This window comes from Silurus meridionalis, chromosome 26, assembly GCF_014805685.1.
Source record: "Silurus meridionalis isolate SWU-2019-XX chromosome 26, ASM1480568v1, whole genome shotgun sequence".
Lineage (NCBI taxonomy): Eukaryota > Metazoa > Chordata > Actinopteri > Siluriformes > Siluridae > Silurus > Silurus meridionalis.
Genome location: NC_060909.1, coordinates 779,728 through 799,775, shown reverse-complemented (window position 1 = coordinate 799,775; position 20,048 = coordinate 779,728). Strand labels below are relative to the sequence as shown.

Below are 20,048 nucleotides of genomic sequence, written 5' to 3'. Positions count from 1 at the left end.
AAACTTAACAGGAAGCCAATGTAGGGACGATAAGATCGGGGTTATGTGATCATATTTTATATGGACGAGCTTCTCTGCATCAGATATGGACAACATGTTTCTTATCTTAGAAATATTTCTAAGGTGAAAGAAGGCTGTTTTTGTAACTTGGTTGATATGATATTTGAAAGACAAGTTGCTCTAAAATAACTCCCAGGTCTTTTACCGTTGAACTAGTGGTTACAGAACATCCGTCTAAACGCAGGTTGAGATGCTGGAGCTTCTGTATACTAGCTTTTGGGCCAATGAGCAAAATCTCTGTCTTATCAGAATTTAAAAGTAGAAAGTTATGGGTCATCCAATCTCTTATTTCCTTAACACACTCAGTTATCTGGGTTAATTGAGCTGTATCGCCTGGTTTAGATGAGATATATAGCTCAGTATCATCAGCATAACAATGGAAGCTAATTCCATGCCTTCTAATAATATTTCCTAAGGGAAGCATGTATATTGTGAAGAGCAGGGGTCCTAGAACTGAACCTTGCGGCACGCCATAATTTACTTGCATTAGCCTGGATAGCTCTCCATGTAAATCTACGAAATGGTAACGATCGGACAGGTAGGATTTAAACCAGCTTAATGCCTGTACCTGAATGCCGATGTAATTTTGTAAGCGATTTAGTGTAACCCCTTAGTGTATATATGTCTTTGTGAGAAATGCAGTGTGCAGGCTGATCGGTAAATATGTGCAGGGTGATCAGTAATCTGATGTAAGGAATCTGTACATTACTCAATGATTTTATTAAACACAAGATAATTGTATACAACATTACATTTATTGTTATCACTGGACTTGTTGACTGTTAGATTAAAGTGCAGTGTATCAAAAACACAAAACAGTCCAAGTGTTGGGTATAAAGGAATATCTTATGTTTGCTAAGTAAACAGTCACAGAAATCGGTCCCTGGAACTCTAAAGTATTGTTGCTATCATGCACGTGCCAGTCCCGGGATATAAGCTGTAATGTTTTGCTAATGGGACGACGTTACCATTCAATACTAAATAAAAGCAAATGCTCTGACTGCTTGTGTAAACTGACGCTGAGGCAAAGTGCTTGATCTTCATCTATATCATGACTCATCATACACACACTAGTCTTGTATAGAAATATAAGGAAAGAGTGTTGAGTACATAATAAAAAGCCCATCAATGTGGTCACACCTGTAATCAGGTAGATAAGAGATACGTACATTACTCCAAATGAGTCAGGACAGCAGATTTTGTTGATCACAAGAGATATTCATTTACTTTAGATAATTATTGTCACTTTCTGTAGTTTTTTGCAGTAACATATGAACCAGAGACTTTTGCACCACCGAGAGCATCAGGGCAGCAAAGCCTAACCTTGCCATTGGTGTCCACTTGTTTTGCAAGTGTCACTTTAACCTCTTGGAGGATGCTGCCCCCCTTTGGTCTCTTGAGCTTCACATTGGTGGTCACTCCCATGAATGGAGAATATCTTTTTTTTTTTTGACTTCCCAGGACAATCCGTATGGGATATTAGAGGAGTTGCTCTGTCAGGATTATGGACTAAGACTAAATTTCCCAGCAGCCACTGAACCCTTTACGCACAGGAGTCACGCAGCATTTATGTTTACAGCTCACACGTTATCACACTACGAATCCAGACATTGATTTTTTGCATGCAGTTTAATAGCTTTTTATCAGTGCATGTGAAAAATGAAAATGACATCAAAGTTAGTAGTAACTATAAGCAAAATGATCAAAAAAAATTGAGAAAGAAATGAAACATTGATGATGTTGAAAATGCTTGGTTTAAGTGCAGTAGAGCCTGTTAACACGTAGAATGTCGTTGGGGCTCATCTCAGGGGCACCTCCAACAGAAACATTATTGTCAGGTATGGGGATGATGGTCGGTTTGTTGTCGCTGGAAAAAGCACACCTGGACCAACAAAGTATATATGCATTTATAATTGTGCACTTAAATATATAATAATAAAAATAAATAAATTACCTTGAATAGTGCATGACAGAATTGTAGTCATATGGAGTGTTTAAATTGTTGGTGTCTTCTATATCAAAATTTCTCACTTTTTCTGTAAATATATGAATCACACAATTACACTTTTGACTGCAATATCTTCTTCTTTTGTGTGAGCAAGTTCATCAGAAAAGTTATAAATAATATTATAAAAATGCCATGTAATTCTATCACACCATAAAGCATTGTGATTACCAGCATTCGTGTTCAACCCTTTTAACAAGACTCAATATTTTTATATACAATATGCCTTAAAAATAAAAACAATTATAATAAAATCTACATGAGAGTTTCAGATATAAAAAAGTGCTTTTTGAGGGAATGAATTTCCTGCTTTGCTCACCAGGCTTGACATTTTGGAAAAGGATTTTGACGTGTTTGTCACGATCACTACGGCTCTGCTCATGCTTAAAGCCAAGAGCATGGAGAAGCTCATGTTGGACCGTGTGATAATGAATACAGGTTTTTTTCTTTAGGGACAAAATCTGCTTTTCAGGCCTCCGACCCACTGAAGAGAAGCACCTGCACAGCAAAGAAAAAATGCTCATAACAGCTTTTATTACACGAGAACAGGACGGAATGGAATAGATTTAAGAACAAGAAAAGAATTGTAGGCATACCCACTTCCTGAGATGATATCAATGTATTGCTCCTCATTGGTACGAGGTATGAATCGGATACAGGTGGACTTTTGGAAAGAGTCCAGTCCACGCTGGATAACGCTTCTTTCAGAGGAAGCTGTCAGGATGAGAGAATCGTGTCAAAAGAAAGCCAATGGATTTCCGACACATCTTCCTTTAAATCCAGGTAAACGTGATACTCACAATACTCATTGGAAATGACGTAAGGCACATAAACATTCCCATCTCGGCTCCTGGGCCACTTGCAGCCACGAGAAGTACATGGAGCTGCATTCTGGAGTCCAGTGTACACCATTATGTCACCATGCATGATGGTGAAATCACCATTTAACTTTCCTGTTCAGTAGAGCATAACTTAGTGTATGCATTTTTATTCATTTTATTAGTTTATTTATCTTTAATATAACCAAAAACCAGAGCATTAGATCTATTAAACATACAACTTCTAACTTGTAAGTGAATGCCAACTTAAACACCAAAAAAACCCCAGAAATAATACACATTTGTGTTAATTTCCTCCAATAAAATGCTAATGTTGATAGTTGAATTTATATTCATTCAAACCCAACAAATTATATATGGTTATAAAATAATATTAACAATATTTAACTCCACAATCAGGAGCCTTCATTTTTAGTAGGGCACATAAGGGCTTTTATTTACATTTATTATGCATATGCACAAATATATATGCTGAGTTACAGTAAGTATGAATACATTCTAATGAGGTTTTGTGTTGAATGTGTTTCTCTCTCACCAACATTCTCGTTGGCTCTTTCGATTATGGCAGAAACGGAGTCGTACCGACAGGCATTGCTGTTAACTGAAATGGAATTAACATGAGTATTATTAAAAGGTAAAATCAGCAAAGATGAAACATGTTAACAAAACAGATAAAATCATTAAAATTGTGAATCTTACCAATCTCCTCAGAGGTCACATTACCAAATGCCTATTTGTGAGATGACATTTTTATTAAGAACATATTTATATACTTCATATTGACATTTTTAGATTGTATTTTTTTTATTACTCATAATGTCTTTAATGTGGTTAATATTTCTGTAACTCACCCTAATGGAACGACTCTGAACACTGACGCTGAGCAGGAGCAGGACGATGCCTTGTATCAGGTACATGATGAAAGTCTCAGTGTATCAGCACTGAGAGTGGAGAATGTGGAGTAGAAGAACATCTTAAATACTCTACTAGATGTTTCTCACTTCCCTTTAACAGAAATCAGCTTCTCTTTCTAGAAAATCTTTCGCAAAGTCCAAAACATGTTTTTCTTGGTATTTAGAAAACCTTGAGAGGAACCAGACAAGAGGGAACCTCATCCTTATCTGTCCATCTATTACAGATAAACGATGTTGAGGTGCAGTGATGGAGATCAGATGCAAACTGTAGTCCTGAGTCTGTGTAGCAGACTGTGGATATTAACTACAGTCCAAATCCTCAAAATGTTCATTTAAACAACTGAACTGAACTCTCACACACACACACACACACACACACACACACACACACACACACACACACGCACACACACACACACACTCTCACACACACACACACACACACACACACACACACACACACACACACACACACACACACACACACACACACACACACACACACACTGTGTGACTGATCTGCACAAACCAGACTCAACACACATCATACACTTCACATACAAATTATTCAGTACCTATTGTTATTGTTGAATTGCACAATTCTGTTTACATTTCTCTGCTACTGTGCACCATATCTCGTTAGGACAGGTTTACTGGTGGAGCTATTTTGTGTATTGTGTATTGTCCTGCACTGTCTTGTGTTGTCTTTTTGCAGTGTTTGCACCAGTTGCACACATGCACTTTATGTGGCGAGGATTTTTTCCACTAGTTCTTGGCCCTGTGTTTTTCTGTTTCTGTGATTGTTGTTTTATGTTGTTTTATAGCACCGGGGTTCTGGAGGAACGTTGTTTCATCTCACTGTGTACTGCATCAGCTATATATGGTTGAAATGACAATAAAAGCTACTTGAACTTGAACTTGAACTTGAAATCATGGATCTCAAGGCTGTAGATTATAAACATCTCCAGCTGCACAGAGTCGCCTCCAGTCGTCATCATCCAGAGGCAGACCAGGACATGGAGTGTGCAGATCCGTGGAGAAGAGAGGAGCAGCAACAGTGATCACTGGAACCCCGAGGCATGTTTATTGAGAGAGAGAGAGAGAGAGAGAGAGAGAGAGAGAGAGAGAGAGAGAGAGAGAGACAGAGACAGAGAGACAGAGGGAGAAAAGGGGTGACAGAGAGAGAGAGAGAGAGAGAGAGAGAGAGAGAGAGAGAGAGAGAGAGAGAGAGAGAGAGGGGTGACAGAGAGAGAGAGAGAGAGAGAGAGAGAGAGAGAGAGAGAGAGAGAGAGAGAGAGAGAGAGAGAGAGAGGTGACAGAGAGAGAGAGAGAGAGAGAGAGAGAGAGAGAGAGAGAGAGAGAGAGAGAGAGAGAGAGAGAGAAGAGGGGTGACAGAGAGAGAGAGAGAGAGAGAGAGAGAGAGAGAGAGAGAGAGAGAGAGAGAGAAGGATCTGGATTATTAAGTCTCCTTATTATAGGTAAAGACACTGTACAGTGATCAGGGTAAAAGTAGGAACAAGACTCACTGTAGCAGCAGAAGGAAACACAGACATGAGGATCTCTGGGATAAGAGACGACCCACCACACCACCATCAACAAACCTGAGTGAACGTGTGAGAGTGAGGAGACGACAGCATCCAAATATCTCAGTTCACCAAACACTCCATATCCATGATCCCTCCAGATCTGCTCCTTTACCTCACAAACACCTACTGACTAAACACTCCACTAAATAAATATGTGTTCAGCCTCGACTTGAACACTGAGACTGTGTCTGAGTCCCGAACACTGATTGGAAGGTTGTTCCATAACTGTGGGGTTTATAAGAGAAACAGGCCTAATCCTGTGATTCCTATGCAGGAGACATTTGCAGGAAATGTAACTCTGAAGTTTTACTGCCATTCTTATTAATCTTTGTTTATGATGATGGAATTTCTGAGACTGGTAAGATTTCTCATTTTATGGGCTTTTTTACTGTAAATGTGGTGTCCTGGGCTGTAATAGTTTGGGGTGATGGAGAGCACGTAACCATGAATGCTCAATAGTCCAATAGTTTAAGCGAGTGTTTGATTCAAATTTTATAACCTATTTATGACTGTAATTCTGTGAGACAGAAAATATATTTTTTCTCTCAGCAGGACAGGAGGCTTTTTGTGTTTGTTGTTTTTGTGCACAGTGAAATTAAATTTCATTTCACGACAAATATGATTTCGATTCACTTTTTATAATTCTTTGTATCTGTATTTGAATCTTTTTATCACATCATAAGGTCATGAAGTACATGAAGGTGCAATGAAGCAGGAATCAGGAAAATCTGGTGACAGTAAAATGTTTGTGGTGTCACCAATAAAATGCAATAAAATGCAGAATCTCTCGACCCGTATTAAAGTGTGAATTCACTTCCTTTAGCCAGTGGGTTTCTTCCAAGTGTGTGTACATGCCTGAAAAACCATTTGATTATCATGCGACAGTATCTGCAGTTTTGGACTGTCCATGTTAGGATACATGAATAATTGTATTTTAGTGCCATAATGACCGGAATAGATTCACAGAGTATTCACACTATGTGGAGTAAATACATTATAAAGCATCAAAAAAACGTGTTCCAGAATTGTTTTATAAAACATTTTTTATTGTGGTCACATTGTGCAAGATTAGTTGTGTTAACGTTTGCCTGTAAGTGGTGGCCAACTTTCAATTATTTACTGTAACATGGGGTTGAGAAACCTGGTCTCATGCTAACACCTTCTAAGGAAGTTTTTTTTTTGGGGACAATGTAATCAATACTCAAACATTATACACTAAAACAAAATGGAACTTCAGCATAGAAAACATTTAAATGCAATTGATCCAAAAGGCTCTGCTCTCGTTGTTCCTTAATTCCTAAACGCATTTAATTAATTTGCTTATAGTCATAGACTAAAAGAGGTGTGATGAAAAAGTCAAGAAGATATCAGAGAAAAGAATTCAAGAAGATATCAATTATAGAAAAATGCAGAAAGTGTGTGACTATCAGAAATCAACCAAAAAAAAGAAAAAAAAAAGAAAAAAAAATCCTGAATGAAAACTACATCAAGAGGAAAAATAGGAGCATGTTAAATATTACATATAAAACTGATTCACTTTGAACTTTTCTCCACATTCAACACAAAAATCTAATTTTTTAACAAAAACAGTCAATGAGAGATGAGTAAGAATCAAAAGTATCTAAAATAAACCTGCACACATCCACACAGATTTCACTTCTCACCTTTAAATTTACTCATAATAGATATTTTTTGTCCCGTTTGTATCAGTTCATCTTCTCAGCAACTTCACAACTTATATTTGAAATATTTTATATATTTTTTTTATGTTTTCAGCAACTTGACAATCGTGAACTTTAATGCCGTAATCATACATCAAGATGCGGTACTTATTTTATATCGTTCCACTTCATGCATGTGAGGATTAAATGAATTTCATGTATCATGCATTAAATGAGTTCCATGTGCTATGTTTGGGCAAAGATCTCATTTATCTTCATATTTACTACTGTAAGTTGTAAAATACATCATGCAGATGCACTGGGACACATCATCAGGGGACAGGAAGGTGTCTTGCTTTTAATCCAGAGGTGGAGGTTTGCAGGCTCCAATCAAAAAGCTTACCAAGGCTCTTAACTGGCTGTTTGGTGATGGATGGAATGTTGGCTCCATTCAACAAACTGAAATGGAACTTGTCCACCACTTTCCCCATTTTGAGCACAAAGATCCCTGATTTTGCTGGCTTAAAACTCATCCTTGTCCAATTATTGAGATTCTCTAACCATGTGGTGACCTTCAGGTCATCCATAACCCATCTGCTGATGCTTCAAAGTTTCACTGCTGCTGGTTTTCAAGTTTTCAAACTCAATTCAAGGATCTTGGGATTTGGTTTTGGCACCACTCTATAGAACCCTGGTGGGAACACTCTGTAAGATGGGCAGAACATTAACTCCGCAAAGGCTGTTTTTATGTCATGTTTTTCGAAACGCTCCTTTAACTCAACACTCCTTAAAGTTAATCTTTAAACTACAGCCTAAAAAAGACCATCTAGAGAATTGTGCAATCAGTTCAGACTAATCCACAGTTCATAACAATCCAGTTCACAGCAAACATGGTGAGCTACAATGATGGCTGTTCCAAACTGCTCTCCACAGAGTGCTCACTCACTACCCTGCACACACTCTTAATGGCTCTCCTGATGGCATATTGCAATATGATTAGTTGGAGGCTCATTGGCTAAAACTCAAATGTTCTTATATTAAAAGTTGGGGTTCAATCCCTCGTGATGCCCAGTTGCCATTTTGGGCCCCTTAACCCAAGAGGCCAAATGATCTCTGCTGCAGGGGCTCTTTATTTTGGTTGACACTAGTTTCCTAACTGGGATATGTGAAAAAACAGATTTTCACTGTAATGCAATGTATATGTTACAAATAACATCGTCTTCATCAAACACACTTCCTAACTATGCTCTCAGGTTGTTTTTGTGCCGGAAATTGCTGCTAATTTGATGTGATTTGAAACTGTTCACTGTTTATGTCTCTGCCTCGCCTGCTTTCATCTGTCCGTTCTTTGCCTGAACTCTGCCACGTTTTTAACCTTAGGTTAAAATAAAATAAAAGTAGGTTTATTTGTAGCCTTGGTGCTATCAAAAGTGCAAACATCTTTCCTTTTTTTTTTACATTGTGGCATTAATATTGCTGTTTTCAATAAAGATGCAGATTGTGCTTTGGTAAACTAGCATTAGCTTTTAGCCTTCTACATTTATCTAAAAAGAGAGCATTCTTTTTATTTTATAGATGCCATGTGGTCATGGAAATAGTCACATTTTGCTCAATTCTGTGTCAAAGAAAAATGAATTCCAGAACAGAACTGAGAGAGGATCAATATTTAGTAGAAACTTCAAGCCAAAATAAACACAGATTTGAGAAAGTTTATATTTAGAGATGGGCCATGTATTTCACCCCCAGGCCTTCAGTGGTGTCCGATCCACCTCTTATTACCACCAATATTATACAGAATCACAGTATAACAGAGCACTGCATCACAGACAGTGTGAATGAGTGTTTAAAAGCCTGCAAGGGGCCTGGAATCTGTATGGATAGAAACTCCAACGTATACAGATGCTGCACTGAAGAAATGCTCTGAAATAAATAATATCAACTATTTGTAATAAACTTATGGGCGAAAAATGTATTCAATAGAAAGTCAGTTATTCTGATAGAGTTCAGGACGGCAGAGAGGGTCTTACCGGCCCACCACTGGTGCCAGGGTTCTAAATGGGAGAAATACATTGGGTGTTATATTTGAATTGTGTTCCAGAAGGTTGGGAAAATAAAAACAGGTCTTCATTGCTGACCAAAAGATCTCTGTATGTGTCAGGAATCCACCTGCCACGCCTCCTTCAGAGGCTGCCTTTGCCGCTGCGCGCTCCCAAGCGTGCAGCGCAAATCACACACAGCTGAACGCATTATGAACTCTCTCCCTGCCTCCATATAAACCACTCACTCACCCACACTCGGGGTCCGTTATTGTAGGTTCATGTGTGTGTTCGCGCTTCCGCTGCTTCCGCTGCCGCTGCTGCATACTCTCTCCTCCCGGACTCCGCGTCCTTTCCACTGCCGCGTTTGGCTTTCCCAGCGCACCTCGGACTAGAGACGCTTCCCCGTCGCTTCACCCCGTACCGCGCTTCCTTCTTCACACACCGTGGTTGTATTCTTTTGAACTGCCGTTTGCGGATTATCCCGAGTCTGCGGGTATTTTGTGTTGGCTCTGCCTTTGCTGAATAAAGTTTATGTTTGCCGTTACTCCGGCTTCCGCCTCCGTACCTCGCATAACAGAATAACGGACCCCTGAAAAGGAATATACAAACAAAAAAAAAAAAAAAAAAAGGACAAGACATGATCGGATTAACGCCATGGTCCCGGCGCGAGCCGTGCCTCGGAGGTCGGGTTCGCTCAGCCACGATCAAGCGGCAGCCAAGCTCCGCCCCCGGGAAAACCCGGAAGCTCGCAGCCGCTTCTCGGGCACGCTCGGCAGCGCCACGCCCCCCTAATGACGTCATAGGACTCCCGGCTCGCTTCTCCGGCAACAGGGCTGAGTGGAGCGTGTTTTACGGGCGTGGAAGGTTACATGGGCGTATCCGTCCAGCTTCCTTACGGAGAGTGCTAAGATCGCGTTCCACATCTCTCTACTGACTGGGGAAGCACTCTCTCTTGCCAGTGAGTTGTGGGATGCGACTGGAGGAGAGTTCCGCTCCTGTGCCCGGTTCCTGCAGCTGCTCACCAAGGAACTTGGGATGACCACGGCTGATCTTCATCTCCTCACCCTGGCCCGAGAACGCTGTTCCGCGCCAGAGCTTCCAGGAGGTCTCCGCCCTGCTTCAGGCCCTCCAGGAGAGGTCCGCTCCGCCTCAGGTTCTCCAGGGGATCACCGCCGTACTCCAGGCCATCCAGGACGGCTCTGTCCCGCTACAGGACCTCCGGGAACTCTCCCTTCTGCTCCAGAATTTCCGGGACGACTCCGTTCCGCTCCAGGGTCCTGTGGAGAGCTCCGTTCCGCACCGGGTGTCTACAGAGTGCCCCTCTTCGTTCCGGAACGGCCCTGAGAGCTCCTCCCCGTTCCCGTGTCCCGAGGAGAGCTCCGTTCGGCCCCAGGACCTCCGTGAGGGCTCGGCTCCAGCCCCGGACCTCCGTGAGAGCTCCTCTCTGTCCCTGAGCGACCCAGCGAGCCCCTCTCTGTCCCTGGACGAACCCGTGAGCTCCTCTCTGTCCCTGAGCGAACCCGTGGGCTCCTCTCTGCCCCTGAGCGAACCCGTGAGCTCCTCTCTGTCCCTGAGCGAACCCGTGAGCTCCTCTCTGTCCATGAGCGAACCGGAGAGCTCGGCTCCGCTGCAGAGAGTCCCGAGGCTCGGCTCCGCTGCAGAGAGTCCCGAGCTCGGCTCCGCTGCAGAGTCCCGAGCTCGGCTCCGCTGCAGAGAGTCCCGAGCTCGGCTCCGCTGCAGAGAGTCCCCGAGAGCTCGGCTCCGCTGCAGAGAGTCCCCGAGAGCTCAGCTTCGTCCCAGGGCCTCCTGGCGAGCTCCTCTCCGCGCCTAGGCTTCCAGGAGAGCTCCTCTGTGCTCCAGGTCCCTGACGAGAACTCGGCTCCGCTCCCGGTTCCTGACGTGAGTTCCTCTGTGCTCCCAAGTCCCAAGGAGAGCTTGGTTCCAAGCCCATGCACCGCTTCAACCAAAGGGGTCCCGGAGCACACAACTCGTCTCAGAGACTGCGAAAGGGACGTCGACCCGTCGCCCCCGGGCGTCACCAAAGGCTACGGCTCGCCCCCCCGTCTCCCAGAAGGCGATGCCATATCTCAGAGCTCCGCTTCCACCAAGAGATCCCCAGAGCTCTCACCTCAGTCCCTGGACTGCGAAAGGGAAGTCGTCCCGTTGCCCCGGGCTCCACAGGCGGCGATTCGCCCCACAGTCTCCCTGAGGCGATGCCATCTCTCGTGCCCCAGAGCTCTCCACTCCGCTCCAAGACTGCGAAAGGGAAGTCGTCCCGTTGCCCCCGGGCTCCACAGGCGACGGTTCACCCCACAGTCTCCCGGAGGGCGATGCCACCTCTCGTTCTCCAGAGCTCTCCACTCCACTCCAAGACTGCGAAAGGGACGTCGAACCGCTGCCCCTGGCTTCATCCGCAGGCAACGGCTCGCCCCACAGTCTTCCAAGAAGCGACGGCTCGCCCCACGATCGCTCTGTAGGCGATGCTACGTCACAGACCTTCTCTCTTCCCAAGGGGTCCCCAGCGCACTCACCTCAGTTCCTGGACTATGAAGGGGATGTCGAACCACTGCCCCTGGCTGAATCTGCAGGCGACGGCTCGCCCCACAGTCTCCAAAAAGGTGACGGCTCGCCCCACGAGCACTCTGAGGACCAAGTCACGTCACAGAGCTCCTCCCACGGCGACGCCTCGCTCCCGAGCTCCTTCCTCGGTGATGGCTCGCCTCAGGACCCCTCTCACGGGGACATCCTGTCTCCAAGCTCCCTGGACAAGGACAGGTCACTCCTGTGTTCCCTGGAGGGTGAACTCACAACGATGAACCCTGCTGAAGTCATCAGTCAGCCTCTGTGTTCAGTCAGGGGCATCGCTCCATCTCCGGTCTCCACCCCGAGGGTCTTCCAGCCGGTAAGCCTCGTCGAAAGCTCTGCCCTGCTTCCGGTAGTCACAGAGGTTGTCTCTCCATTCCAGGTCCACGTGGGTGATGAGGTCCCGTTGCTGTCCTTCCCGGGTAAGGCCGGTCCGTTCCAGGTTGCTGCCAGGGACGTCATGCCGTGTCAGGTCTCCAGGGCTACCGCCTCTCAGCTCCAGACCACCGCAGGGGAAGTCGCTCAGCTGCCGGTTTTCGCTGAGGGCGTGGCTCCACCTCCGGTCTCCGCTGTTGGTATCTCTCCGCCTCCAGTCTCCACCGAGGGTGTCAGCCTGCTCCAGAGCTCCGTGGATGGGGTCTCTCCGCCTTCGGTCTCCGCAGAGGGCTCCGCTCCGCTCCTGGTCTCCGTGGGGGTCATCTCTCCGCCTCTTGTTTCTGCTGAGGGCGTCGCTCTGCTCCAGGTCCCCACCGTGGGCGTCACCCCCTTCCGGGTCTCCGCTGTGGCCGTCTCACAGCTCCAGGTCTCCGCCGAGGACCTACAGCCGCCTCCTGTCTCCGCTGAGGGCGTCGCTCCGCTCCAGGTCGCCAGGGGAATCGCCTCCGACTCCTGTCCCGCTGAGGCGTCGCTCCACTCCAGGTCTCCAGGGGTCATCTCTCCGCCTCCTGTCTCCGCCAAGACGCTGCTCCGCTCCGGGTCTCCGCAGGGGTCGTCTCTCCACCTCCTGTCTCCGCCGAAGACGTCGTTCCGCTCCGGGTCTCCACAGGGGTCGTCTCTCCGCCTCCTGTCTCCGCCAGGGTCGTCGTTACGCTCCGGGTCTCCAGGGGGTTCGTCGCGCCGCCTGCAGCCTTCGCTGAGGGTGTCGCTCTGCTCCAGGTCTCCGTGGTGGATGTCTCTCCACCTCTGGCTTGCGCCATGGACTTCACCCCGTTCTTGGCCTCCGCATGGGGCTGTGTTCCGTCCCGGCTCTACGCAGGTGTGGTCGCTTCGCCTGGGGCCCTTCCTTGCTGTTCCTGGCTCCGTGACGGCTCCGGCCGGGTCCCCTTTGACCCTGGAGGACTGGAGGGGCCCTCCTCCGAGTGCCCGGGCCCACCGGGCTGGTGGCGGCTTGGGGGCGTCCGGTGCCGCCCCTTTGGGGGGGGGTGGTGTCAGGAATCCACCTGCCACGCCTCCTTCAGAGGCTGCCTTTGCCGCTGCGCGCTCCCAAGCGTGCAGCGCAAATCACACACAGCTGAAGCGCATTATGAACTCTCTCCCTGCCTCCATATAAACCACTCACTCACCCACACTCGGGGTCCGTTATTGTAGGTTCATGTGTGTGTTCGCGCTTCCGCTGCTTCCGCTGCCGCCGCTGCATACTCTCTCCTCCCGGACTCCGCGTCCTTTCCACTGCCGCGTTTGGCTTTCCCAGCGCACCTCGGACTAGAGACGCTTCCCCGTCGCTTCACCCCGTGCCGCGCTTCCTTCTTCACACACCGTGGTTGTATTCTTTTGAACTGCCGTTTGCCGGATTATCCCGAGTCTGCACGGGTATTTTGTGTTGGCTCTGCCTTTGCTGAATAAAGTTTATGTTTGCCGTTACTCCGGCTTCCGCCTCCGTACCTCGCATAACAGTATGTACATGTGTGGATTTGGGTTATAAATATTATATTTTATACAATATATAAATTTAAACTAATTTTTAGTTAAAATGTCACAACAATCAAAAATATCTATAAAAATTTTACCGCAATGATTTAATATTGAAAAACTGAACCAAGTTATATTTTAGTAACAATTACATCAATATTTATTGAACATTATAGAGCTGATGTTGAAAATGATTGTTGTTGCATACAAAGACATGTTTTCAAGCAAGAAATAACGCTTTGAGCTTTTTATTCAACATGCAAAATGTTTCAGAAAAAGAGCTTTTTTTTTGCTTCTATTTTTCTTTTAACTGTTTTAATTCTTTTAATTCTGCATGTAAAAATGAAAAAAATAAAAATAACATTCCAGAAAAGCAGAAAAGTAGAAACTTCAAGCAAAATAATCTCAGATTTGAGAAAATGTTTTAAACTTTGCCATTTTTCTGTAAGCAGTTTGTGAAAGCATGTGAAACACACCGATGATGTTCAGAAAGTGGCTCGTTTAACTGCAGTACAGTCTTTTAACACATAGAATGTCATTGGCGCTCATTTTGGTGGCACGTCCGATGGAAACGTTTTTGTCTGGTATAGGGATGATGGTCGGCTGGTCGCTCTTGGAGAAAGCATATCTATACCAACAAAGTATGTTTACAATTATGATTGTAAGCTTAATTATGATGTGAAAAAAGAAAGAGAATAATACTTTACCTCTCAAAGTGCATGACAGAATTGTAGTCATATGGAGTTTTCAAATTGTTGGTGAGCTCTATTTGAAAATTGTCCACTTTATCTGTGAACATAGATCATATAACAATCATATAACAATATTATTCATTGGATTTCCAACACTGCACATTGTTTCCAGGTGAGTTTAAGCCTCGGTTCATTGAGAAACAGAATGTTTTGAGTTTCCAGATGCCATAAACACAACATTAACAGTCTCCAATATTTTATTAATAAAAAAGAAGAAACTTTATTAATGAGAAATAAGAAGTGAAATGCTTGCTCTGCTCACCAGGCCTAATATTTTTGTAAAGGATTTTGACGTGTTTGTCACGGTCACTACGGCTCTGCTCATGATGAAAACCCAGAGCGTGAAGAAGCAGATGTTGGATGACATGACGGTAAACACATTTATTTATTTCTATGGACAAAACTTGCTTTCTACGAATGCGTCCAATGTAGGAGAAGCACCTGTACAGCAGAGAAGAAATTCTCAAGACTGCTTCATTACATGAGACCTGGATAGGAGGTAAAGCAAGTGTTTTTTTTTAATAGTATCATCAGTAATTGTTTTGTTGTCATACCCATTTCCTGAGATTATATCAATGTAATTTGTTTCATTGCCGCGAGGTCTGAATTGGATACACGTCGACTTTCTGAAGGATTTCATTGCACGCTGGATAACACGTAATTCAGTGGGTGCTGTCAGAAAGAGAGAAGTTTGTTAAAGGTAAAGGGAATCGGATGGATCAGGCAGGTTCAGGGAGCAGAACAGGTCAAGAGACAAGAAGATACTTGCAAGAGTAGATATGAAATTATAATTTATTGATTATTTATCGATATATATAGACTAATTGATTTCTGACACACATTCCTTTAAGGCCAGGTAAATAATTATACTCACAGTACTCATTGGAAATGACGTAAGGCACATAAACTTTCCCATTTCGGCTCCTGGGCCACTTGCACCCACCAGAAGTACACAAATCTGCATTCTGGAGTCCAGTGAACACAGCTATGTCACCATGCGTAATGATAAAATCACCCTCTGGCTTTTCTGTTCAGTAAAACACAATTGTGTATTTGACACTGAAATTTTTATTGTTTCCATTTTTATCATGTTTATCAACAGTTTGATCAGTGACCACTGACACGATCTCGTGAAAATGTTTGTTAGTACATGAGTACATCATCATGAGGGTGGGTGTTTAATTACTATAGCAATTAATACAATTAATGTGCTCTCTCTCTCTCTCTCTCTCTCTCTCTCTCTCTCTCTCTCTCTCTCTCTCTCTCTCTCTCTCTCTCCCTCTCTCTCTCTCTCTCTCTCTCTCTCTCCCTCTCTCTCTCTCTCTCTCTCTTTCTCCCTCTCTTACCAGCATTCTCGTTGGCTCTTTCAATTATGGCAGAAACTGAGTAATAATCGCTGTCGATGCTGTTATCTGAAATGAAATGAACAATATTAAAACATTAAAAGATAGCATTGATGTAAAATCTCTAACAGTAACAGATAAATTCATCATTCAGTTCAATTAATTAAAATGTTACTTGTATCGCACTTTTAACATTGGAAATGATCCCAAAGCATGTTTTACAGAAAAAAAACAAAAAACACACAAATGTAAATTTCAAAATAATAAATAAATCCATACAAGTTTCTCTCTAATGAGCTAGCCAGGAGACAAAGGAAAAATGGTCTGAGATGATATAAGGAAAAAACCTTAAGAGAAACCAGGCTTGCAAAGGAACCCATGTTGACATGGTGACACTGAATGCCAGTTATTATAGTTCTATCATTGTTGAGGTTATTAGCCTTTCACTGATGGAAGCTTTAAGTCAAAATCTGTTCATGGTAAATGTAGTCCAAATTCATTTTTGTGGTCCTTAATTTTAACCCTGTTCAGTAACTTAAAGGATTTTTAGACTATTCATGTGGAACCATCCTCGGCCTCATCCTCAGCTACAGCATATGCCTTACAATTGAAAAATGTTAAGAATTAAAAGTGTGACTCTTACCAATCTCCTCAGAGGTCCCATTAACGAATGCCTGTGTGATAAATATTGTCTGTGAGCTGACATTTTTATTAAGTACATATTTATATACTTCATATAGACCTCTGTTTAGAATTTCTCTAAATTACACATATTGTATTTTATGTAGAATGTCTGTTAACTCACCCTAATGGAACGACTCTGAAGACTGATGCTGAGCAGGAGCAGGACGATGCCTTGTATCAGGTACATGATGAAAGTGTAAGTCAGTGTATCAGCACTGAGAGTGGAGAATGTGGAGTAGAAGAACAGCTTAAATACTCTCATATGTGTTTACCACTTCCCTTCCACAGAAAGCAGCTTCTCTTTCTAAAAAAAAGTCTTTCGCAAATTTTTTCTTATTCCATATGCAGCACCTTTATTTTTTAGTACTTTTGAATCTTTTTTTAAACATCATGTTTGAATTCACAATTATAGAAATATCTGTTAAATGCTTGTACATATATGCACATATATTTCAAAATACTATATTATAAAAATGGCTGTTTTATATATATATATATATATATATATATATATATATATATATATATATATATATATATATATATATCTTCTTCTTCTTCTTCTTTCGGCTGCTCCCATTAGGGGTCGCCACAGCGGATCATCCGTCTCCATACCACCCTGTCCTCTACATCTGCCTCTTTCACACCATATATACATACATATATAATTTCCCATATATATATATATATATATATATATATATATATATATATATATATATATATATATATATATATATATGTGACAAATATATGGGTATAGAATACATGTTTATATATGGGTAAAGGATGATTATCCTTGTATTTATAACACAAACGCTGTGCTTGTGTAATACATAAAATGTACTCTTTTCCAATAAGTTATTATTTTAACACTTTTCCAATTACTTACTGTCAGGAATCCCCCTGCCACGCCCCCTTCGGCGGCTGTCAAACCGCAGCATTCCCCGAAGCACCTCGCTCCATCTCTCATGCGTGCCACGCCCGCACAGAGCTGCTGGCAATCGGGCTTCCTGGAGATCACCTGTGGCTCATTCACACACTAATCTATTACCTAAACCCGGAAACTCGCAGCGGTTTCTCGGTTGTGCTCAGCAGCGCCACGCCCCCACGCTGACGTCACGGAATTCCCGGCGCGCTTCTCCGCCTCAGGGTCTCCAGGAGATCCTCACCCGGACCTTCAGGAGAGCTCAGCTCCGTTCCAAAATCCCCAGGAGGGCTCAGCTCCGTTCCAAAATCCCCAGGAGGGCTCAGCTCCATTCCAGGTCCTCAAGGAGAGCTCAGCTCCGCTCCAGGTCCTCCATGAGAGCTCAGCTCCGCTCCAGGTCCTCCAGGAGAGCCCAGCTCCGCTCCAGGTCTTCCAGGAGAGCTCAGCTCCGCTTCAGGTCCTCCAGGAGAGCTCAGCTCCGCTCCAGGTCCTCCAGGAGAGCTCAGCTCCGCTCCTGGTCCTCCAGGAGAGCTCTTCTCCGCTCCAGTGTCCCGAGGAGAGCTCAGCTTCGCTCCAGGTCCTCCAGGAGAGCTCAGCTCCGCTCCAGGTCTCCACAGAGAGCTCCTCTCCGTTCCAGAGCACCCCCGAGAGCTCCTCTCCGCTCCAGTGTCCCGAGGAGAGCTCAGCTTAGCTCCAGTGTCCCGAGGAGAGCTCAGCTTCACTCCAGTGTCCCGAGGAGAGCTCAGCTTCGCTCCAGTGTCCCAAGGAGAGCTCAGCTTTGCTCCAGTGTCCCGAGGACTGTGAAAGGGACGTCAAACCGCTGCCCCTGGCCTCCACCGAAGGCGATGGCTTGCCCCACAGTCTCTCGAAGACCAAAGCCACATCACAGAGTTCCCCTAGAGGTGACGCCATGTCACAGAGCTCCTCTCCGCTCCGGTGTCTCCCGGTGAGCTCCTCTTCGCCCAAGGGGTCCCCAGAGCACTCAATTTGGCTCCAGGACTGCGAAAGGGACGTCAAACTGCTGCCCCCAGGCTCCACCGAAGGCGATGGCTCGCCCCACAGTCTCTCGGAGAGCAAAGCCACGTCACAGAGGTCCCCTAGAGGGGACGCCACGCCACAAAGCTCCTCTCCGCTCCAGAGTGTCTCCCAGTGAGCTCCTCTTCGCCCAAGGGGTCCCCAGAGCACTCAACTTGGCTCCAGGACTGTGAAAGAGACATCAAACTGCTGCCCCCGGGCTCCACCGAAAGCGACGGCTCGCCCCACAGTCTCTTGGAGAGCAAAGCCATGTCACAGAGTTCCCCTAAAGGTGACGCCACGCCACAGAGCTCCTCTCCGCTCCAGAGTGTCTCCGAGAGCTCCTCACCGCTCCAGGATCTCCCCGGGAGCTCCGTTACGATTCTCCAAGCCTCCATGCAAGCGAAGCCGTGCCTCCAAGTCTCCATGCAGGTGAAGCCATGCCTCCAAGTCTCCCTGAAGGCGAAGGATTGCTTCACAGTCTCCCTGAAGGCAAAGCCACGTCACCGAGCTCCTCTCCGGGCAAAACCATGGTGCTGTGCTCCTCTCTGGGTGAAGTCACGTTTTAGAGCCCCTCTGTGGGCGACGTCTCGCTCCTGAGCCTCTTCGACAGCGACGTCGACAGTGAGTCACACTGTAGGTGTGTAGGTGCGCATAGGAATGGCCTGACAGTCTCAAGGCCTCCAGGGAGTAAAGACACCAGCCCAGGTCCTAGTGGAGGCACCATCGCTCCACGGGACTTCTCCGAGGATGGAGTAGTGGGTGGAGGCCCTGTGGAGAGCTCCATCGCTGTCCACGACCCGGCTGACAACCCCTGGCCGTTTCTAGAGCCACCAAATCGCGATGGTGCGGTCCCGGAGGCCGTTAAGGGCCGACCCACAGACCTCATCGCCTCAACGGAGGAGGTCCCGCATCTGGAGAATGACCTAAGGACCGTGAGCTCCTCCCAAGGAGACGTCTTGCTCCCAAGCTCCTTCCAAGGTAACGTCTCGCTCCAGAGCTTCTCCCAAGGCGAGGCCTCGCCTCCGAGTCCCTCCAAAGACAGCGTCACACTACCTAGCTCCACTTAAGGCGGCATCTCGCCTCTGAACCCCGTGGAGGGCGTTACCCGGTCTTTCGGCTTTACCAAGGGTTACACTCCGCTCCTGGTCAACATGGACGGTGTGGCTCGGCCTACGATTCCCGCTGCTGAGGTTGTTTGGCGCCAGGACTTGACTGAAGGCGTGGTTCATCCCCTGTTCCTTCGTTCAGCTCCGCGCTTCCCTTCGTGCACCGTTAGATATATCTGCACGACCCGCCTTGCTTGTGGTTTGTAACTCTGTGGCCGCGCTCTGGTTCGCGCACCACCGGATATTACCGTATTGCAAGTGTTTTTGTTGACATTGCCTTGGATTATTATTAAACGTTGTTTTGTTTCAGTCCGGCTTCTGCCTCAGCTTCACGCATAACACTTACTTTATATAGCTACCTTACATTTCCTTAATGCTGTAATTAAAAAAAAAACACCTAATATGTAAAACATGATGCACTTAGTAAGTCTGAACTTATAATGATCAAAATTACTCTAAATATTTATTCAATTATTTTATAGAATACGGGCAATAGTTAATTTTAAATAATAATAGTTAAAAATTAAGATATTTATTAAATCAAGACCTGATGTTGTACAGAAGAAATCAACAAGAGTGACTCAGATTAGCAACATGAGTCACGTGAGGAAAAGGACAGTTGA

At 45.1% G+C, this 20,048-nt stretch overlaps 2 protein-coding genes across 3 annotated transcripts in view; both read right to left on the bottom strand.

Moving 5' to 3' along the window:
* Window positions 1-1,497: 1,497 nt before the first annotated feature.
* The window catches only part of LOC124379852 (low choriolytic enzyme-like), an 81,024-nt gene continuing 62,473 nt past the window's right edge, over window positions 1,498-20,048 (bottom strand). Inside the window, exons 2-9 of one of the 2 annotated variants that reach the window (XM_046840436.1) lie at window positions 3,756-3,845; window positions 3,604-3,634; window positions 3,440-3,505; window positions 2,866-3,018; window positions 2,662-2,779; window positions 2,385-2,563; window positions 2,015-2,096; window positions 1,498-1,942 (exon numbers count right to left, since the gene is read on the bottom strand). In XM_046840436.1, coding sequence (XP_046696392.1) covers window positions 1,816-1,942; window positions 2,015-2,096; window positions 2,385-2,563; window positions 2,662-2,779; window positions 2,866-3,018; window positions 3,440-3,505; window positions 3,604-3,634; window positions 3,756-3,821 — 822 coding nt within the window. In that variant the 5' untranslated portion in view covers window positions 3,822-3,845 and the 3' untranslated portion in view covers window positions 1,498-1,815. Of the gene's footprint in view, window positions 1,943-2,014; window positions 2,097-2,384; window positions 2,564-2,661; window positions 2,780-2,865; window positions 3,019-3,439; window positions 3,506-3,603; window positions 3,635-3,755; window positions 3,935-20,048 lie in introns of those variants that run through there. The other variant, XM_046840434.1, reaches the window with a different exon arrangement.
* On the bottom strand, window positions 13,985-16,592 carry LOC124379854 (low choriolytic enzyme-like). Its single transcript, XM_046840439.1, has 8 exons — window positions 16,496-16,592; window positions 16,334-16,364; window positions 15,694-15,759; window positions 15,222-15,374; window positions 14,902-15,019; window positions 14,610-14,788; window positions 14,303-14,384; window positions 13,985-14,223 (listed from the first exon to the last, which is right to left on the bottom strand). Exons 1-8 carry the CDS (start codon window positions 16,559-16,561, stop codon window positions 14,097-14,099), a joined length of 822 nt encoding a protein of 273 aa, XP_046696395.1. The 5' UTR covers window positions 16,562-16,592; the 3' UTR covers window positions 13,985-14,096.

Excerpts from the sequence above, each read along its gene's own strand:
- LOC124379854 (XM_046840439.1), bottom strand. The coding sequence starts at position 16,561 with ATGTACCTGATACAAGGCATCGTCCTGCTCCTGCTCAGCATCAGTCTT. Across the intron at positions 14,385-14,609 it reads TTACAAAAATATTAGGCCTG|ATAAAGTGGACAATTTTCAA; the intron begins GTGAGCAGAGCA and ends CTATGTTCACAG. Across the intron at positions 14,224-14,302 it reads TCTGTCATGCACTTTGAGAG|ATATGCTTTCTCCAAGAGCG; the intron begins GTAAAGTATTAT and ends TTGTTGGTATAG.